This window comes from Sceloporus undulatus, chromosome 8, assembly GCF_019175285.1.
Source record: "Sceloporus undulatus isolate JIND9_A2432 ecotype Alabama chromosome 8, SceUnd_v1.1, whole genome shotgun sequence".
NCBI lineage: Eukaryota > Metazoa > Chordata > Lepidosauria > Squamata > Phrynosomatidae > Sceloporus > Sceloporus undulatus.
In genome coordinates, this window is record NC_056529.1 from 30,780,768 (window position 1) to 30,799,435 (window position 18,668).

An 18,668-nucleotide genomic window follows, 5' to 3' on the forward strand; every position below is an offset into this window, starting at 1 on the left:
CTCAAACTGGATTATTTCTCCAGTGTGTTTGGGACCTGTAACTGTCACGCATCAAGGCCAGGGCATTTTGGGAATGGCAGTTAAAGCAGTCTCAAACTGGATTATTTCTCCAGTGTGTTTGGGACCTGTAACTGTCACGCATCAAGGCCAGAGCATTCTGGGAATGGCAGTTAAAGCAGTCTCAAACTGGATTATTTCTCCAATGAGGATTCCTCAGAGAGAGAGAGAGAGAGGGTGGCTTACAGCAAAATTGGCCACTTCCCTCACACCTGTAATGAGCGAAATTCCCCAAATGGGAGGCAGGTGGAAGTGGAAGGCAAAAAGGACAGAGGCTTGGAGGATAAGAAGAAGGGAGGCCTAGTTCCCTTCCAAGTCTTTCTTAGGCCTTTCTGTGGGCTGCAGTGCTGAGGAAGAAGCATGCGGCTCCTTCGAGGGTGAGGCCGTTGTCAGAGGCAGTAAAGTGGATGCCTTCAGTCTTTGGGGAGAGAAATGACAACAAGAAGGGGGCTGTCATGTATCTTCTTTATATATACACACACACATGTATATCTCTCTCTTTGGAAGTCTTTAAACAGAGGCTGGATGGCCATCTGTTAGGGATGCTTTGGTTGAGAGTTCCTGCATGGCAGAATGGAGCTGGACTGGATCAGGGCCCTTGAGCTCTCTTCCAATAGCCCCAAAGCTCAACCTTTACTGCAGCGCTGTCATTTATTCATACAGTCAAAGAATCCTAGACTGTATGAATAAATGACAGCGCTGCAGTAAGGGTAGAGCTTTAGGGCTAGCAATAAGTTTTTTCAGTTCTCTTTAAGCAGAGGCTGGATGGCCATTTGTTAGGGATGCTTTGATTGTGAGTTCCTTTATGGAAGAATGGGTTGGACTAGATGGCCCTTTGTAGTCTTTTCCAATTCTATGATTCTCTCTCTCTATATATATATACATATACCTTCTTCTTTTCAGGTTGGTCTTCTTGCTCTGCTGCCTGATAGAGTGCCTCTTGGATTCTGTGGCTTTGGATTTTCCAGGTAATGGAGCATAAATTCAAGTTGGAGGGGTTAATATATCTATCTATCTATCTATCTATCTATCTATCTATCTATCTATCTTTCCCTCCTCCTTCCTGCCCCTGTCTATATGATTTATTACAATGCTTTGTTTTCCCCGTAATTAATTAATTAAAAACTGGCTTACAAGATTAAAAATGGCTTAATTAAAAACACAGAAAAGTGTTAATGTTATTTTATTATTAATATTTATTTATATCCCACCCTGGTCCCAAAAGTGGGATTGGGAGTGGCTTGCAAGTTTAAAAACGGTCCCATTAAACACACAGAAAAGCTTTAATGTTATATTATTATTAAGATTTATTTATATCCCACCCTTTCCCCAAAACTAGGACTCAGAATGGCTTACAAGTTTAAAAATGTAGAAAAGTGTTACTGTATTACTATGTTTTTATTATACCCTGCCCTTATTCCAAAACTGCAGAGGCCAAGGTTAAATATTATCTATTGCTTGCCCTACAAGTCAAAAGCTCTGCTCTTAATGCTATTTCTTGTTTCAGGTACTGTATCTTGCCATGATGATAAAATACAAATCTGGCTTCCTAAGGAATTTGAAAATTCAACTACTTGGCAAATAGAAATGCTTGGTATGTAGAATACTTGTTGTCCGGTCACTACCTATCTTGAAGTAGCTGTTGCTTTGTTGCTCCAAAGCACACTTGATTCTTCCTTTCTCCTTAGATGCAAGTGGGGAAGAAATTCATGAGTGTCAGTATGCTGTGGACTATAAAAAACAAACTGTGATGACTGTATATGGGAACTGCACAAACCTAGAGGTGACTATGCTCTTTAATGATACTTTTGGGGGGCTAATGTACTGTTTATGATTGGATCGACTTTACAAGACTTTCCACATTTGTACTGTTCTCTTTTACACTGTAAGCTGCTTTTGATCCCATATTAGAAGGATAATAATAAGCGCCACCTGAGATTTCGGCTGCAGTTCAACAGCACAGTGACTCAGGACCTGAAGGATGACATTTACGATATTGACTGTGATGCTGTCCCAGCAGATGAAGCTTCTGTCTCTCGTAGATTTACCAGCGCTACAAACTGCACAAAAGACTTCATGGCTGTAAGTGTAGTAGTGGGTCTCATTACGGCTGGTAACTGGCCTTCAGAATAGAAGTGGACAGGTCTCCTGTTATGTCTGAACCATTGGTTAAAAGTGATGTTGGTCAACACTGCTGCCTCTTTTTTGCACTGGAGCATGCCTCCATTTTTTAAAAAGGAAATAGTGTCATGGTTTTCCAAAATGCCTGAAAACTGATAAAGCTTGAACACAAGTTTGCCTTGCATTACAATCAATTGCAAGGTACGCTTTGTCAACATAGTTTGTTGTATACGTTTAAGTGTATAATCTTATTTGGGCATGTTTTGGGCTTATAAAATGATCTGTTAAAGAGGATTAAGGTTCTTGGGGATTGGCTTATTTTTAATTACGACTGCTACCTCAGTGTTTCGCTGGAGGTGGGACTTAAGGCATCTTATAAAAATGAAGTCAGGTATGGAATTTTAGACATCCATATACGTGAATCATAAAAAATGTTAAATTGCTACAATATGTTACACTATCTTAAAATATTAATTAAAGAGGTGAGAAATAAAAACAGTACAGCAGGGTACTACAAACCCCTTTTAATGAACAGTCAGTTCCTGAATGTTAGTCAGAGTAAAAGCCATCAGGGACACCAAGGAGGGAGCCAGTCTGCTCCCCTGAGAAGGGAGTTGTAGAGCCTGGGAGCAATCACCAAGAATGGAAACGCTCTTTTCTATGTTTCTACTAATGTGCTTGTAGTGGTTGTGGGACTGAGAGAGGGACCACTACTGAAGTTCTTAAAGGTCAAGCACACAATACAATTCCTCATATGGCCTGGAGCCAAGCTGCACAGGGTTTTATAGGATGTAACCAGTGCTTTGAGTTGTACCCGGAACAGATTGGTAGCTTGTAGAATTCTTGGAACCAAGAGAGAGAGGAGAAGTTGCGGGTGGGAATTATGTGCTCCCTGTAACCAGCCCTGTTCGATGCTATGGTTGAAACTTTTGGGGTCAGCTGAAGTTTTTGAGTACTTCTGAAAGGCAGCTCCCTATAACAAGTCACAATAACCCAAAGAGAATATACAGGTATAAGGGATGTTTCACTGGTGCCAGGTCAGAAAGATGTAGAAATAAATGCAGCTGGTGTATGAGCTTTAACGGTGCAAATCCATTCCTGGATTATGTAGAGGCTTGGCCATTCAGGATCATAGCCAAATCCAAGAGAACAATTCTTCAGGGAGTGTCACCCTGTTCAATAGAGGCTTAGTCCCTAGCTGTTCGACAGTGGAACACACTCCTTCATCAGAGTGTAGTGGAATCTCCTTCCTTAGAGGTCTTTAAGCAGAGGCTGGATGGTCATCTGTTGGGGATGCTTTGACTGACAGTTCCTGCATGGCAGAATAGGGTTGGACTGGATGGCCCTTGGAGTCTCTTCCAACTCTATGATCCTTCTGATGTCTAAGCAATACAGTAGTGTATGCATAACAACTATTTACATAACGTTTACCTTGTTCAGATATTAAAAGCAATATTTGTTGTTGTATGCCTTCAAGTCGTTTCCAACTTATGACAAATTAAGATGAACTTAACATGAGGTTTTCTTGGCAAGATTCATCCAGAGGGAGTTGGCCAGTGAAGTAATTTAAAGTATCCAGGAAGTTGTGTGTTCTTGTGTGTGTGCAAATACTGCACCATTTTATAGGAGGGATTTAATGTTTATAAGATATTTGTCAGTTTTTTGGATCTCTGTGCTTCTAAAGTCTCTCTCCTCACCAAAAAACCTGGCTAGTACTAAAACATTCTCTCTCATCTCCTCAGGTTACATTCCCAAGACTCATCCCCAGCTTCCATGATGAATATGCGGTATGCAACTCTATGAAAGAGAGCAACATTTCCTTCTATTTTTAATTTTTCATGGAAACGGAGTTGACTTCTGATTTCTTGAAGCAGTCTCTGTCCTGATCAATGATTGATTCAAGCCACGAGGAATCATCATCTAGCTTGAATTTATGTAAAAGCTTCCATGGCCATTATTTTTGTTTTCTTAATGTTCAACCCTAAACCTGATTTAGCACTTTCTTCTTTGGTCCAAAACACACTGCAGAAATAATCTTGTTTGAGACCACTTCAGCTGTCGTGGCTCAGTGCTAGGGAATCCTGGGAATTGCAGTTTATTGTGGCCGCAAAGCTCTCTTTGGTCCCTAGAACTGAAGAGATTCCCCATTCTTTAGATTCCTTTTGTGAGAAGTGTGGAGATGTTTCTCTTAAAATGGTGCTATTGATCTGCAGTTTGTGTAAAAACCACATGTGTCTAAGAATCTGTGGTGCTTCTAGGTGTTGAAACACTGACGTTCTCATTTAGGGAGAACAGTCTCAAACAATGGTAGCAAGAACATTTCTGGATTCAGTGTAACGATTGCCATGATAATTCTGTTTTGTATTGCAGAATGCAGGGTCACGGATAGAGTGGATTGTGTCGATAGATGATGGAACACAAACACACAGCCTAAGCCTTAGACAAGCTATACAGCAGGGTTACACCTTTCTTATGGATGGCAACCACATCATCTTCAGAGTCCCCTTTGATGCTATGGGAGTTGTTACATACAAGGTAAGGAGAATGTTGTTGGTTTGTGCCTTCAAGTTGTTGCCAACGTATGGAGATACATGGGGTTTTCTTAGCAAGATTTGTTCAAAGATTTGTTCTGCCATTGCCTTTAAGCATGAGAGGATGTGACATGCCCAAGTTCATACAATGGGTTTGCATGGCCATGATAGTAATTCCCAGGATCCTAGTCCAACACTGAAGTGATTACACCATGCTGGCTGTCCTGGTGCAATTTGTGGGTCCTGGCAGTATAGGATTACAGTGGGCCCTTTGAACCCACTGGGGTTTGGCACCAGGATCCTGCATACTAAAACACAGTATTTAAAGCAAGCAACACAGGGCTACTGGGAATGAGGGTGGTGTTAGTGCTTAAGGCAGTGGCCATGAAGCTTTTTGCTTTGTCTATACATGGAAAAGACTTGTTCTCTGTCTTTTAAAAGGGTGTGCATCTGTAGCTTTCCCAGCAAGCTTGGGAATAGCATTAGGGAATCTGGCCTGCTTTTGGGTAGGACAGCTGGTGTCATATGGCTTGTAGAAATGTCAAGAATGTATGACATTTGATGTATTACAGCAAGACGGCTATGTTCTCTACACTGTGGCACTCAAACTTACCTATGGACCTCCTGAACAACGGCTAACTGTGGAATCAAGAATGATCTGTGCTCCAGGTAGCTAACAAATAAATGTGTGTGTCCTGATCATTATCTATTGCTTCTAAAACAAGCACTGATTTTAACATAAAGATGGGTTAATCACCTTTCGCAGGTGAAAATTGGTACTGCCCACTTCCTCACTGGTCTGTGGATTTCTTTAAATGCAGAGAGAACTCATAGTTGAATAGATTTTTCTCATATCTCTAAGCACTTGGCACTTCTGAGCCAAGAAATGTCTTGGAATGCAGATACATGTATGAATCTAGTAGAGCAGTGATTCCCAAATTTTAGTCCTTCAGGTGTTCTGGATTTCAACTGCCAGAAGTCCCAGCCAACTTGTCCAACAGTCAGGATTCTTAGGAGCTGAAGTCCAATACATATAGAGGACCATAGTTTGGAAACCTTTTAAATAGACTAACATTAACATTTTTGTTCACATAGTAATACAGGGGTTGTGGGCTATCACCTATCAGAATTTTGAATTTCAATTCCTCTCACATATCTGCTCTTCAGTTGTCTGCATAGGGCAACTGCTTCTTTACAAAATGGCTCACTAGAAAGACTCCACTCTGTTTTGATCCTTTTAGGTCCAGCAACATGTAATTCGACTCATATGACAATCACCATTCCAGCGTTCCCAGGAATATTGACAGCTGTCATTCTAGATGATAAGGATATTCCTCTCAACCAGTTTCAAGCTAATGGAATTGGTGTAGACACAAGGAGGGGTCTACAGGTGTTCATCAGCAAGAAAGACTTGAAATCCCGGGTAAACTTTTGTGCTAGAGTGAGGATTGGTAGTCATGAAAATTTTTGCAGGCTCTGTTTTGTGTTATATTAAAATACTGAGAGAAATCCAGCCTCAGTGAAGTGTGGTGGTTAAGGCAGGAGTAAATATTTTGTAGGCTGCATGCGGTTTCATATAAAGAGGGCAAGTGGTGCATCCAGAGAGGAGTGGAAACTGGCAAAGGGATAGTGACACCTTTGTTTTCTAATGATTCAGTGTATGCAAAGCTTGTTTCATGCACAAAATTATTAAAAAATATTGCATAAAATTACCTTAAGTCTATGTGTATACGGTGTATATGACATATAAATGGATTTTGTGTTTAGACTTGGGTCCCATCTCCAAGATACCTCATTATATATCTCTCAGTCTGGCTTCTCCGATTTAAGTCGTGATCTCTTCATAGGTGTAAATATCCCTGACATATAATGCTACTCCTATTCCCTTCCTGTTTGGTCTATTTCTCTGAAATAGGTTATATCCCTCTATTACTACATTCCAATCATGGAATGGAGTAGTTCATTGGACTATAGTTTAGATGTACTGTATGTGTGTAAATGAAATGAAATGGTGGCTCAGGTGTGAAGTCTGTTTTCAGCTAAGAATCATACATGGGTATGTATAGATCTGTATGTGAATTATCAGTAGTTAGGAGTTCAGACACATCCCTTTAAAGGTGGTCTCTGGCACTGCAAGTGGACAAGTGGAAGTGGGAACAAGTCACTGGTGAAGTGTCTGGGATTAGTGTATGGTGCATTGTGTCTTAACCATCTCTTGGCAACCTACTTCCCTATTACTACCTCTCCTCTGACTGAATGACAGTCTAAGCAATACAAAAACTTCTCCCTCTCCTTATTTCAGCTCTACAGAGATGGTGACTGCTCAGGCCTCCAGTCATATACCTCATCCCTGAAAATGAAATTTGATTACTATGGTGAAATGGCAACAATGATTACTTACCCAAAGTGTCCTTGTGAGCAAAATGCACCAATAGGTAAGGATTTCACATTGCTTACAAACTGTTGTAGACAGCATCTCTAAGATGAGTTCTGAAAATAGAGATTTGGGTGTCATCAGTGTACTGATAACACCGTGCCCCATGTCTCCGGATGATCTCGCCCAGCGGCTTGATGTAAATGTTAAACAGCATGGGGGACAGGATGGTGCCCTGAGGGACACCAGATGTCAGCTGTCTTTTGAAGTACACCTCAGTTGACACCAGAGAAGGTTTTCTTGTTTTGTTCTAGCTTCAGCATGAGTTGAGAACAAGTTTTAAGTGATAAAAAATGTGAGTGGTCATAGTATGGAATAGTTGCCTCTCCCTGACTGTCTATAGTCATGACTATAAAAATGGGCATTGGGAACTCTTCCTCTGACCTAGATATCCTTGCTTCAGGAGTAATTTTTTTTAGTGGGGTTACAAGCCAGTGGAGGTGTTGAAACCAAAAATGGGAAGGGCAACTAATGCGCCTCCCTTACCCAGTGGATTAGTTGGACACAGGGAAAGGATTAGTTACTCCCCCCCCCCAATATGGTCTGAATGGTTGGTTGCAGAAGAAAGGTTGTGGAATTGGGGAGAAGGTTGGTGGTTGGCTCCCCTTTCAAGAAAAGGATGACTGCTGCATTTATATTGTAACTGTGTTTCAGCTGCTGTATGCACACAGGATGGCCACATGGAGTTTGACATACTCAGCAACAGCACAAAGCCTGCACTAAACCTGGATACTCTCAAGCTGAAAGACCCTGCCTGCGGCCCAGTCTTCAGATCTCCTTCAAGCAATATTGTTCAATTTCGTGTGCCACTGAATGGGTGTGGAACCAAGCAGAGGGTGCGTTCCTCTAGACTGAAGCACAGTTCATGGTTTTGAGTCATTTAAGATTTTGAGAGGGATGTATTGAGAAGTTTGTATGAAGCTTTTCCATTCTCAAAAGTTGGACTGCCTCTCCTAAGGCTTAATGGCTGTCTGTGAGTGCTTGAAATTAAAAATGCGGCTGTTTTTGGTCTCACTCTTTTGACATTGGTCCTAGTCACTCCTAGAATGTGTTCCCCAACAACATTTCTAAAATTGAAATTGGCCTTCTGGCTGAAAGTAGTTCTTCGTTCTTTGAATGGGCTTCATTTGTATTCGCAGCTTGAAGGTGAGAAAGTTATTTATGAGAATGAAGTGACTGCACTTTGGGCAGATCTCCCACCACGATGGATCTCCAGGGACAGTGAATTCAGGCAAGTGCCCAGTCCTCTCCAGTACTATCCATAAAGCTGGTTTGTCTTCAAGGGTAGAGTGATAGCAGAGCTACTTGCGGTTTGCCTTCTGTAGCCTTTTGCACTTCTCCACTCATGGAGGTACCTTGTGCTGGAGAAGGCCAGAGCTTTGAAATAAATAGTTAAAATTATTTAAAAGGTTATACCTCTCTGTTACTACATTCCATTCATGAGACTCATCCCACCAGGCTTCAGTGATGTCTATTATATCATATTTGCTTTGCTGTGTTAGGAGTTTAAGTTCATCTTGTTTATTTCTCATGCTTTGTGCAATTGTAAGGCATTCTATCATCTATGCTCTAGAACCTATAATATATATATGAACTTGTCAGCTGAGTCATATCCTGCATATCATGTCGCCATGTAACTTCCTCTCTTCTCCTGGTCTTGTTTCATATAGGCTAACAGTGATGTGCACCTATAGTAGTGATGATGTGTCGCTAAATATCAGGATGAGCAGCCATCCGCCTCCTGAGTCTGTAGTAAACCAAGGCCCCCTCTCCCTGATCCTCCTCATCTACCCAGGTGAGGCTTTTAAAGAGGTTCTCCACCCACAGTTTCAGGCTTGTGAGTTCATCTATCTTGTGCATTGCATGTGGAGCTCTCCGGCTGAGAATACTAAACACCCCTCCCTAAACTCTAAATGCCATGATTCCATTGGGTGAACCATGGCAGTTAAACTGGAATCATAGTGCTATAGTTGTGTAGTGTGACATCACCTACAGCCTTCAAGAAGACAGTCTTAACCTAGAAAGGGTTGTCTGGAGGAGTTGATGACCAGAGGGGGATATGATTTGGGGCCTTATATGTAGCCACCTTGCCACAGTTTGCCCAGTCCTGTTTTAAGTATTAATGGGCTGTACTTAATTTGGTTCAAAATGTGGGAAGCGGACTGGCCCTTCTGCTGCATTTTGAGCTGTGAGATTTGGGTCATTTTGATAACAGATCCCTAGACCTCTGCATCTAAATCCTGCTTCGAGCTTGGCAGAATTACTTTTTTGGACTAGAGCTGATGATTGTGGAATTCAGGGAGCTGTAGTCTTGAGGTAGGGCACCATGTTGAGAGATGGCATCCTGGATATCTGGAACCATCTAGAAAGTCTGCTATCATGATGAGAGATCTCAACTGGCTTATTGCCTTGCCTTACAGATGACTCCTACCTATACCCTTACAGTGATAACCAGTACCCTATCGTAAAATATTTGCAGCAACCCATTTTCTTGGAAGTTCAAGTACTTAACCGTAATGACCCAAATATCCACCTGATGCTGGATGACTGCTGGGCTACACTGTCTGTAGATCCATCTTCCTTGCCTCGCTGGAACATTGTGGTAGATGGGTAAGAGAGTGTAACTTGATAGATACTGGCATGTCCTCTTTTTAGAAGATGGAGCAGACGACTAGTCCCTGAGCAAAGCTGTTTATAGTTGTTTTTGATGAAAGCTTGGGCAAATTGTCTTTTTCTTTTTGGCTAAAGATCCCAGAATCTGTCATGATTCCTGGGGGATAATGAAAGTTGTAACTGATATTTAGTGCCATGGGTCACTAAATATCAGAAATCCTCAACTGCTCAAATTTACATGACATTGCTAATGTAAACTGGCATCATTTTTGTTGCACTTTTCAAAAGCCCACTGGCGGTTTTCATCCTATTCCAGGTCTGTATCAGATTTGAGGCTTGTTCTTTCCAACACAACAAGTTTTTTTTTCCTCCTGCAAAATGTGACTCTTTTTTAAATGCAGTGCTTCCACCAACTAAAGCAGGGATGAAACTCATGCGGCCCACATTCTCAAATTAAAAAAAAAACATGGTTGCTTTCAGTTTCAGACAATTTGTACCAGCTAAGAACTAAAGTCTAGAATTGAATATTCTTGTATTGTGGAACTTTGCTTTTGCAGCTGTGACTATGAACTCGACAACTACAAAACAGTGTTCCATCCTGTGGGCCCTGCTGTCAGCTTTTCCAACTTCCGTCAGAGATTTGAAGTGAAAGCATTTGCGTTTGTTTCTGATGGCAAAGCACTTCCAAGCCTGGTTAGTAACATACCTGGGAAGCTCCTTCAATATGCCGTTCCTATTGTAGCAGGGGATAGGAAACCAGTAGTCATGAAGTTGATATTGTTGGACACCAATTGCCATCAGCCTCCATGAATCTGGCTGCTATTATTATTATTATTATTATTATTATTATTATTATTATTATTATTATTATTATTATATCTAGCTCTTTTTCCAGAACTGGGTCCCAGAGCAGCTCATAACATTAAAAGAACAATACAATTAAAAACATAGAAAAGTGATAAATTAAACTGTAGAATGCTGCTTTCTTTTTGTTTCTTGATTTAGCAGGTGACTCATGTCTTTCTTTCTCCTGTTAGGTATACTTTCACTGCAGTGTTATTATCTGTGACAGACTTCACCCAGACTCGCCTCTGTGTTCAACCAGGTGCCCTCTTCCTTCCAGAAGCAGACGGGGTAACTAACTTGGCTGAAGCTTTTTCAAACATAAATGCACTAACTGTTGTTTTTTGTGGGTTTTTTTCGGGCGATGTGGCCATGTTCTAGCAGAGTTTCTTCCTGACATTTCGCCAGCATCTGTGGCTGGCATCTTCAACTTCACACTAGCTGTTGTTGGAAACCCTTTCCTCTGTCTTTTATTGCTGCTTTGGGTGCTTTTAGAACATCTGACCACTAGAAAAACAGTCACTTTACTGATATACTAGTTTTTCACATAAAATCTCAAATTCAAGGATGAGAAACTTCCTTCAATCCAAGGGGTCAAATTCAGTTTCCATTTGCATATCAAAATAATTGATTAGAACCAGGGGGTGATTGTGATTTACTTCTTTCTCATGTCCTGTATGCAACAGGGCTAGGCCTGAACCTTTTTTTGACTCCCCCAGGCCCCTATTAGACTGTCACAATGTGCCCAGTGGATACTAGAAGTAATTTACCAAGTGACCCAAAGATAATTCTGACCACCAAAATAGCCTTTTGTGCCGGTTTCAGATGATATCCCTTGAAACCCTATTTGGGGCACAAAACAGGACTCCTGGTCCTGGAATCCATTTTCAATATTAAAAAACAATATTTTTATCCAATCCTTTTCTTTTAAAGGGGGTAGGATATTTGTGGTGTGACCCTTAAAGGTGTTATCAGGCCACAACTCCTGAAAATGATAATGAGCCCTAGATTGTAATTAAATTTTCCTTGATTCCAGACTAGGAACTTCTCTGTCATGTAGGAGAGTGACAGAGGAGCTTTGAGCACTCCAGCAGGATCTCAGGGTTGAATATATGGAACTGTGTTCTTCTGTCTTAGTAGTTTTGCAATTTAGTGGTTGTGTTATCTCCAGTTTCTGATTTTGCATGTGTTGCAAGAAAGGGGCTTTCTTTTGCATTGTTATATAAAAGAGATAAGAATGGATAAAACTGTACTTCATGCAGTTTTATCCTGTATGTTTTGGCAAATGTGTGGGGTTACAAGCCATTTTCCATCAGCTCTTCAGCTCTAGTGAGTATAACCAGTAGTATGGAATGATGGGAGCTCAAATACAGTACAATGACATTTGTTTCACATACCTATCTTACTGTTTACTCTTTTACCTTTTCCATTATGGAGCAATTGGCTGCTTTGTGCAATCTTTCCCCAGTCTAGGTGCCCTCAGATGTACTGTCTTACAATGCCTACCATTTCCAACCAGAGGAACCTGATTTTGGCCTGGAGTCCTGTTTCAATCTGGGAAGGATCTGGGGCACTGCATTTAATGAGTGGGTGGGAATTAAGGGCATGGGATAGGACAGGGCCCAGGCATAGTAAGTGGGGACAGATGTAAACAAAGCATAGGTCAGTGGTGGGAATCATGCAGCTCTCCAGATGTTCTTTGACTGGAAGCAAAATTGGCCAAGCAAAATTGGAAAGGCTGGGCATCTCAAATGGCCAAGCAAGCAAAATACAAAAACGACTTTCTGTTGCAGATGTGGCACCACCAGAAAATGCTGCTATAGTCACTCTTCCTCATGCTGTCATTCTGATCCCAGAGGAGCAACTTGATATTAAAGGTATGGTTCCATACAGGTTGGGCCATGAGCACCTCCAGTTGCCAGTGATGGGTTGGGAGGAGAAGGTAGTAACAGTTTTAAGGAAGAAGAGTGAGAAGGTGGGATGGTTTTGCATGAAGCTTTGACTGTGGAATGTTCTGGGAAGTCCAGACATCATTGTCCTCTGCTTGTAAACCCCCCATGTTTTATTTTTTAACAATGATTAATTCTCATTATTTGTTTTTAAGTATTTGCAAAATAATTGGTAATGCTTTAAAAAAATAACTCATTTTGCCCAGTATTTCTGTGTTACTAATCATTACCTCAAACCTAGTAAGAGAGTGATGTAAAAAAAGAATTTATTTGAAATGCCTTTAAAACTAACCTTGAAAGCAAATGGAAAAAGTTACTCATTATATCAGTTACGTAATTACAGCCAGTAATTTAGTTTTCACTGCTCACATGGCTTTTGAAATGTGACTTTATTCCACCTTTGTTACCAAAAAAGATAACTTATTAGAGTTCATAATGTTAGCTGTAGTCCATTATTTCCGAGCTCCTCGGTATCTTCCCCTTCGTCTTTGAGCACATCCAGATGGGCCAATAGTTCTGGTTCCAGCTCTTCTGGTTCTGGATCTCTGTAATGCCACGCTCCAGTTTTGTGGCTCAATGGGAGCTAGAAACTGGATTTTCCGAGTTCTAGTCGGATGCTGTTAACCACTACATCACACTGTCCCTTAGAATCCACCACAGAATAGTAATACATAAATTACCTCCATAATCTAATCATAATCTAATGGGTTTTGACAGCCATCATGCATGGTTTCTGCTACTCTTAAAGCTAGATAAAAGTGGCCAGTGTGTCCTTAAACCTTCTCATTACCTGGTATGGGATGGGTTGGATAACAGATCTTATATTTTCTCCTTACCGTATCCATTCTTCTATAGGTCCACAGAAGTGGAGTAATGGAACGTGGGTGACAGCCACCTTAGTAGCTGCTGGGACCATTAGCCTTCTTGCCACAGCACTAGCAGGAATAGCTTGTTTGAAAATTCAGAAGAAGAGAACTGTCCTGGTAAACTGAATAAAATGAAATGTAAGTCATCTGGTTGCTTTCATGGAATCCTCTCCACAGTTTGTGTGTGTATGTATTTATATAGATATATATGTGTGTATGTGTGTATATATATATATGTATTTATGTGTGTGTGCATACACACACACACACACACACACACACAAATACAAATGGTGCATACCCCTTTCGTGGCTAAAGACAGCAAATCTCGCAATATACCGCGCTAAACAGTGACCTCATTCTTCACTCCTGGAAGTTAAAAATGTTGCGCCCCGTTCAGAGCCCCACAGAGCATGTGCAAAGCTGCTGATGCGCATCGGCCAACACACATTGAATTGGGCTGGTGTGGTTATCCAATCTGCACTTGCCTCGCTTTGCCTGAATACGCATTGGCCGATGCGCAAGACTTCGATTTGGAAGGCCGCCCAGGTGTGAATGAACGATGCGATATGACGCAAATACGAATTGGTAAAGCATATTCAGAGAGCGCGAGTGTGAATGAATGATGCGATATGACGAGAATATGCATCGACCAATGCAAACTGACGCTACTTCTGAGCCCCGTGTGGTAAGGTCCTTAGAAAAATCAGGGGAGGTAAGATTGTAGAAAACTGTAGAAGTAAGAGCATATTCCACCAAGTAGTAGAAGTAATAGTAGAGTGCGGGAGCATGCAGCCCCCCCCCCCCATTTAGATGTTGGGTAGAGCTGTACCATATGTTTTCTTTGGAATAAGTTATTTAAGAACAAAAGTCTGCTTGTAATACCGCCTTGCCTCGCAAGAGAAAAACCAGGTATAAATAAGGATGATAACGATCATAATAATGCTTGTACCTTCTTTCAAGTCATGCTCAGTAAGATTGCAGCATGTGGTCCTTCTCAACATGAGTGGCCTGGGAGAACAATCTCAAATGAGTTGTCAGTCTGTTAAGAATCTGAGGATGCTGCAGCAGATCTTCCTATTTAACTAGTAGCAGCAAAAACTGGGAACTACCCTTTCCCATTGCAGAGAAGACTGAACAGCTGAACTGTTCTTATGCTTAGGATCAGTGGCAGATAATAAATCCAGTTTTTTGTCTGATGTTTAAAGGAACTTTCAGAGGTGTTCAGTATCCCTGTCAGCCTTTTGTATCTTATTATTATATCAGTTACAGAAGATATATGGTACAGCTCTTCTCAGTATGCAGGTAAGGGCTGTATGCTGAGCTTTACTTCCTACACTCTGCACTATCTGCTTCCTCCACTTGGTGGACTGTGTTGTGTTGTTTTCTTTTCAGTTTAAGAAGTCTTGCTTCCCCAGTCTTAAAAGCAACCCTTGTTGTTGTTGCTTTTCCCTTGCCATAAAAGTCTCTTTTCAGGATGCAGACAGGCATACAGAGAGAAAACAATATATTGCTTTTATGATGTAAGGTGTCCCTGTGAATGAGCCGCCCTGCCTTTGCACTTCAGGTGATACCCACACCTGCTTCCAAGGAAACAACTGGTTTTATCACCATTTTTGCTTCCCCTCATCCAGTGCTTCCTCCTGGTAGATGTTTTTGATGTTGTTTAAAGTGACATTTGTATGATGGTTTATTTAAATAACTGTTCATTTAAAAACACACACAATTCAATCAGTTAAGGCCAGGCATGACAACACAATCGTGACTAGCTTTCATCAATGTTGAAGTGAGGAGCAGCACAACATAGCATGAAGTTCAAAGCAAACAAACAAGCAACTAAAAGCGATCAGAACTTACTTGTTGCCATCAGTCATAAAATCAATATGGGTATACACAGACACGTATTTTTACAAAGACTGAGCAAGATTAAACAGTGATCTCCAAATAAATTATTGATGTATCAAAACATGATTTTTCATATTTGACTGTAGCCAGCTTCATCTGAAATGTCAATATCTCTTTTTCCTTTTATGCCAGCTAAGACCATTCAAACCTTACACTGTCTTTGTAGGTGGCTTCTCTGAATAGAAGCGGAGCTATCTCATTTCTCCTACTACAGCTCAGGTCATGTTTGTCGAGGGATTCTGAGAACTGTAATCCAAAAGTGACTTTTCCAAGCACTTTCTTAGAATCATAGAATCATAGAGTTGGATGAAGAGTTACTACCTAGTAACCTCTCTGGACTCTACATATTTTATGAAGAATAACGGATTTTGTAATATTTGGATATATATAATGAGATATCTTGGAGATGGGACCTAGGTCTAAACATGAAATTCATTTGTTTCATATACACATCATGCTCACACAAAGCCTGCAGGTAATTTTATATATAACATTTGAAATAAGTTTGTGCATACAACAAAGTTTGTGTACAGTGAACCATCAGGAAGCAAAGGTGTCACTATCTCAGACACCCATAAAAAAGTTGTGGATTTTGGAATTTTTCTGAATTCCAGATAAGGGAGACTCAATCGGTACAGCATTCGGTTCAATGGCCAGCCGGGTGCTTTTGGGACTGGCCCAAGCAAGACATGAGTGCAAGTGCAGTCTCATGTTTTTGTTCTCCATCAACCAGTGTTGAGAATACAGCACACTGTAGGTGACATATAGCCATATAGACTATGACAGTGGTGGAGAACCTTTTAGAGACTGAGTGCCCAAACTGCAACCCAAACCCCACTTATTTATTGCAAAGTGCCACGTCCCTCTGGATTTCTAATGACAAACTCTAGTGAAGTCTGTGTTGGGATGATGGTGCGTGTGCCCACAGAGAGGGCTCTGAGTGCCACCTCTGGCACGCGTGCCATAGGTTTGCCATCACTGGACTATGATAAGCCTTATCCACAAATCAGTCTCATCCTCCTTTTAATATATCCATGTTGGTTGATAACACTGTGCCTTGTGTAAACAAATCCCACAATGTATGTGCTGTGTGAAGAACTATTTTGATCCTTCAGTTAATAAAAGTACAGGTGTCCCATCCTTAGAAGCAGCAAGTGTCAGGGAAGTGAGGCAGTCACAGGAGAGTCAAATGAGCATAGATCATACATGTTTTGTCTAGAAGATTATCTGAAAATGAAAGGAGTCACAGCAAGGTCTCAAACATTCTGAAGTCAGTCACTAGAAGCAGGCAGTTAAAATGAACAAAACCAAAGAAGGAAAAGACAACCAACTTAACCGCCAGTTCATGGGTCAGGAGCCCAAGCAATCCAACAGCATACACCAGGTTGTTGAGCCACAACTCTACACAGGAGTCTACAACAAGAATTCCATGCAGCCACTGGGAGAATTATAGCAGCTTAACCCTGGCACACCAGATGACTAATTGCTTGGCATTTCCTATTTAAGTCTTTACAAAAGGTGTTGGCTCGTCCTACACTTCTGTGTGTCTTGCTACTGCTCTCTAAATGATGGTGGCATCTCCAAGGTGTCCATCTGTTCTGACTGAGTCAGAGGCTCATCTTGCAGATCTACTTTGGCTGTGTCTGCACATAGTTGCCTTCACTTGGAGACTTGGGAGGTGTAAGGAAGACCAAGAGAACCGTTGGTGGACCATTCATTTCTACATCTAACAAGCATGCATAGTAAATGCACCCCTCTGTCATCTTTCTCTGGCTCCAACAGAGACCAAATGTAACAGGGGCTGCCCAGACTCACTTGGCTCCCCCCGGGGACTTTTGATCCTGTTTTGAGAGGGATCATCTCCAACATCCACCGGCTTGACAGAGACTATGATCTTCCTGGGGAACCTCTGTCCAAGCAAGATGTAAATGAAAGGATTCAAGCAGCTGTTGGCATAGCCCATGCTGATGGCCACGTTGTAGGCATAGTAGAAAGGTAAGGTGGGCTGGTGCATGGCCAGCTGGACTAGCTGTAGGACATGGAATGGGGCCCAGCACACAAAGAAAGTCAGGCAGATGGCAATGGCAACACGTGTGACCCTTTTGGTCCGGAGGCTGCTACATCTCTGTCCAGCCAGCGCTTGTGAAGACTTTGCCATCTTCAACAAAATCCTTCTGTAGGCTGCTGTGATGAGGGCAAAAGGGATGGCGAAAGCCAAGAAGAACTGGTAGAGGGTATACCAATAGATATCTCGCTGAGGGTCTGGCAGGCAAATCCCACAACCCAATAGCCCTCCTGGCAGAGGGATGAGTTGTGCATACATCCACACTGGAGTAATGCTGAGGAAGGAGAGGGCCCAGAGTGCAAAGATGGCTGAGATGGCAACTGGGGGCTTCCTGAAGCGTGTGGAGGCAAAAGGATACACGGTGGCCAGATAGCGGTCAAGGGACATGGCAGTGAGGATGTAGGTGCTGGTGAACTGGCTATTGGCATCCAAGGCAGTGATGATGGTGCACATGGTCTCCCCAAACTGCCAAGCTCCATTGCCCAACAGCTGATGGATAAGGAAGGGCATGCCAAGGAGGAAGAGGAGGTCCACCATGGAAAGATTCATGATGAAAATGTCAGGTACACTACTGCTAGGGCTGGGTTTCTTCAGGACAGTGCAGATCACCAGGCTGTTGCCGATGATGCCCAAGAGGCAGATGATGCCAAAGAGGGTGGGCATGATAAAGGCAGAGTAGCTCACGGAGTTGAGATCATCGCCTACCCAAGAAAAGATAAGAGAGACAACAAAAAGGCAGAGAAACATTGAATGATGCGTGTGCAGGTAGGAACAAAATCCTGGAGCGCTGAGGCCAACCAAGTTATTTTGCTGCAGGAGGCAAAGGATAAGCGGGTGCCCCCTCCCCAAGAAACTAACTGAATCTTATGCAGCAAGTTGGTTTAAAAGAAAACTAGAATGGGATACATCCAGTGTACCATGGAGTAACCTTAGTAAAACAACTGTACAAGGCACAGAGCTCTGAAAAGACTTGGGAACACAAGAGACCAGTTGGAGGAGTGCTGTTCAAAGTGCCCTCAAAAGGTCCATGGTCCATTGCCAGCCCCTGGCAAGTTTCCAGCAAAGAAGAAACAACTGTAGCCATTGGACATATGATACTGGTTCCCAGTCCATGGTGAGGGAAAAATGCCAGTTCCCCACATCAGATAGCTTATGACACACCAAGTTAGAGCACCATTCTTGTCTTTTCTTTACTAAGATCTTTCTAAGAAAACAGTACATTGTCTATGTCTGTAACAAGAAAAAGCATGCCACAGAAATATAGCAGCATTGTAAATTCGCCTG

General features: G+C 41.9%; 2 protein-coding genes across 2 annotated transcripts in view; one reads left to right on the forward strand and one right to left on the reverse strand.

Annotated features, from left to right (window-relative positions):
• Window positions 1-13,549, forward strand: part of ZP2 (zona pellucida glycoprotein 2) — a 14,251-nt gene extending 702 nt beyond the window's left edge. The window contains exons 3-19 of the mRNA XM_042437845.1: window positions 961-1,025; window positions 1,565-1,651; window positions 1,746-1,840; window positions 1,969-2,139; window positions 3,921-3,965; window positions 4,549-4,713; window positions 5,282-5,378; window positions 5,951-6,132; window positions 7,012-7,144; window positions 7,798-7,979; window positions 8,283-8,374; window positions 8,814-8,938; window positions 9,564-9,753; window positions 10,314-10,449; window positions 10,794-10,890; window positions 12,393-12,476; window positions 13,404-13,549. Of these exons, the coding sequence (XP_042293779.1) occupies window positions 961-1,025; window positions 1,565-1,651; window positions 1,746-1,840; window positions 1,969-2,139; window positions 3,921-3,965; window positions 4,549-4,713; window positions 5,282-5,378; window positions 5,951-6,132; window positions 7,012-7,144; window positions 7,798-7,979; window positions 8,283-8,374; window positions 8,814-8,938; window positions 9,564-9,753; window positions 10,314-10,449; window positions 10,794-10,890; window positions 12,393-12,476; window positions 13,404-13,540 (2,083 nt within the window). The 3' untranslated portion in view covers window positions 13,541-13,549. The remainder of the gene's footprint in view (window positions 1-960; window positions 1,026-1,564; window positions 1,652-1,745; window positions 1,841-1,968; window positions 2,140-3,920; window positions 3,966-4,548; window positions 4,714-5,281; window positions 5,379-5,950; window positions 6,133-7,011; window positions 7,145-7,797; window positions 7,980-8,282; window positions 8,375-8,813; window positions 8,939-9,563; window positions 9,754-10,313; window positions 10,450-10,793; window positions 10,891-12,392; window positions 12,477-13,403) is intronic.
• A 2,977-nt stretch (window positions 13,550-16,526) lies between these two features.
• Window positions 16,527-18,668, reverse strand: part of LOC121914916 (melanin-concentrating hormone receptor 1-like) — a 20,491-nt gene continuing 18,349 nt past the window's right edge. Inside the window, 1 exon segment of the mRNA XM_042438707.1 lies at window positions 16,527-18,085. Coding sequence (XP_042294641.1) covers window positions 17,079-18,085 — 1,007 coding nt within the window. The 3' untranslated portion in view covers window positions 16,527-17,078.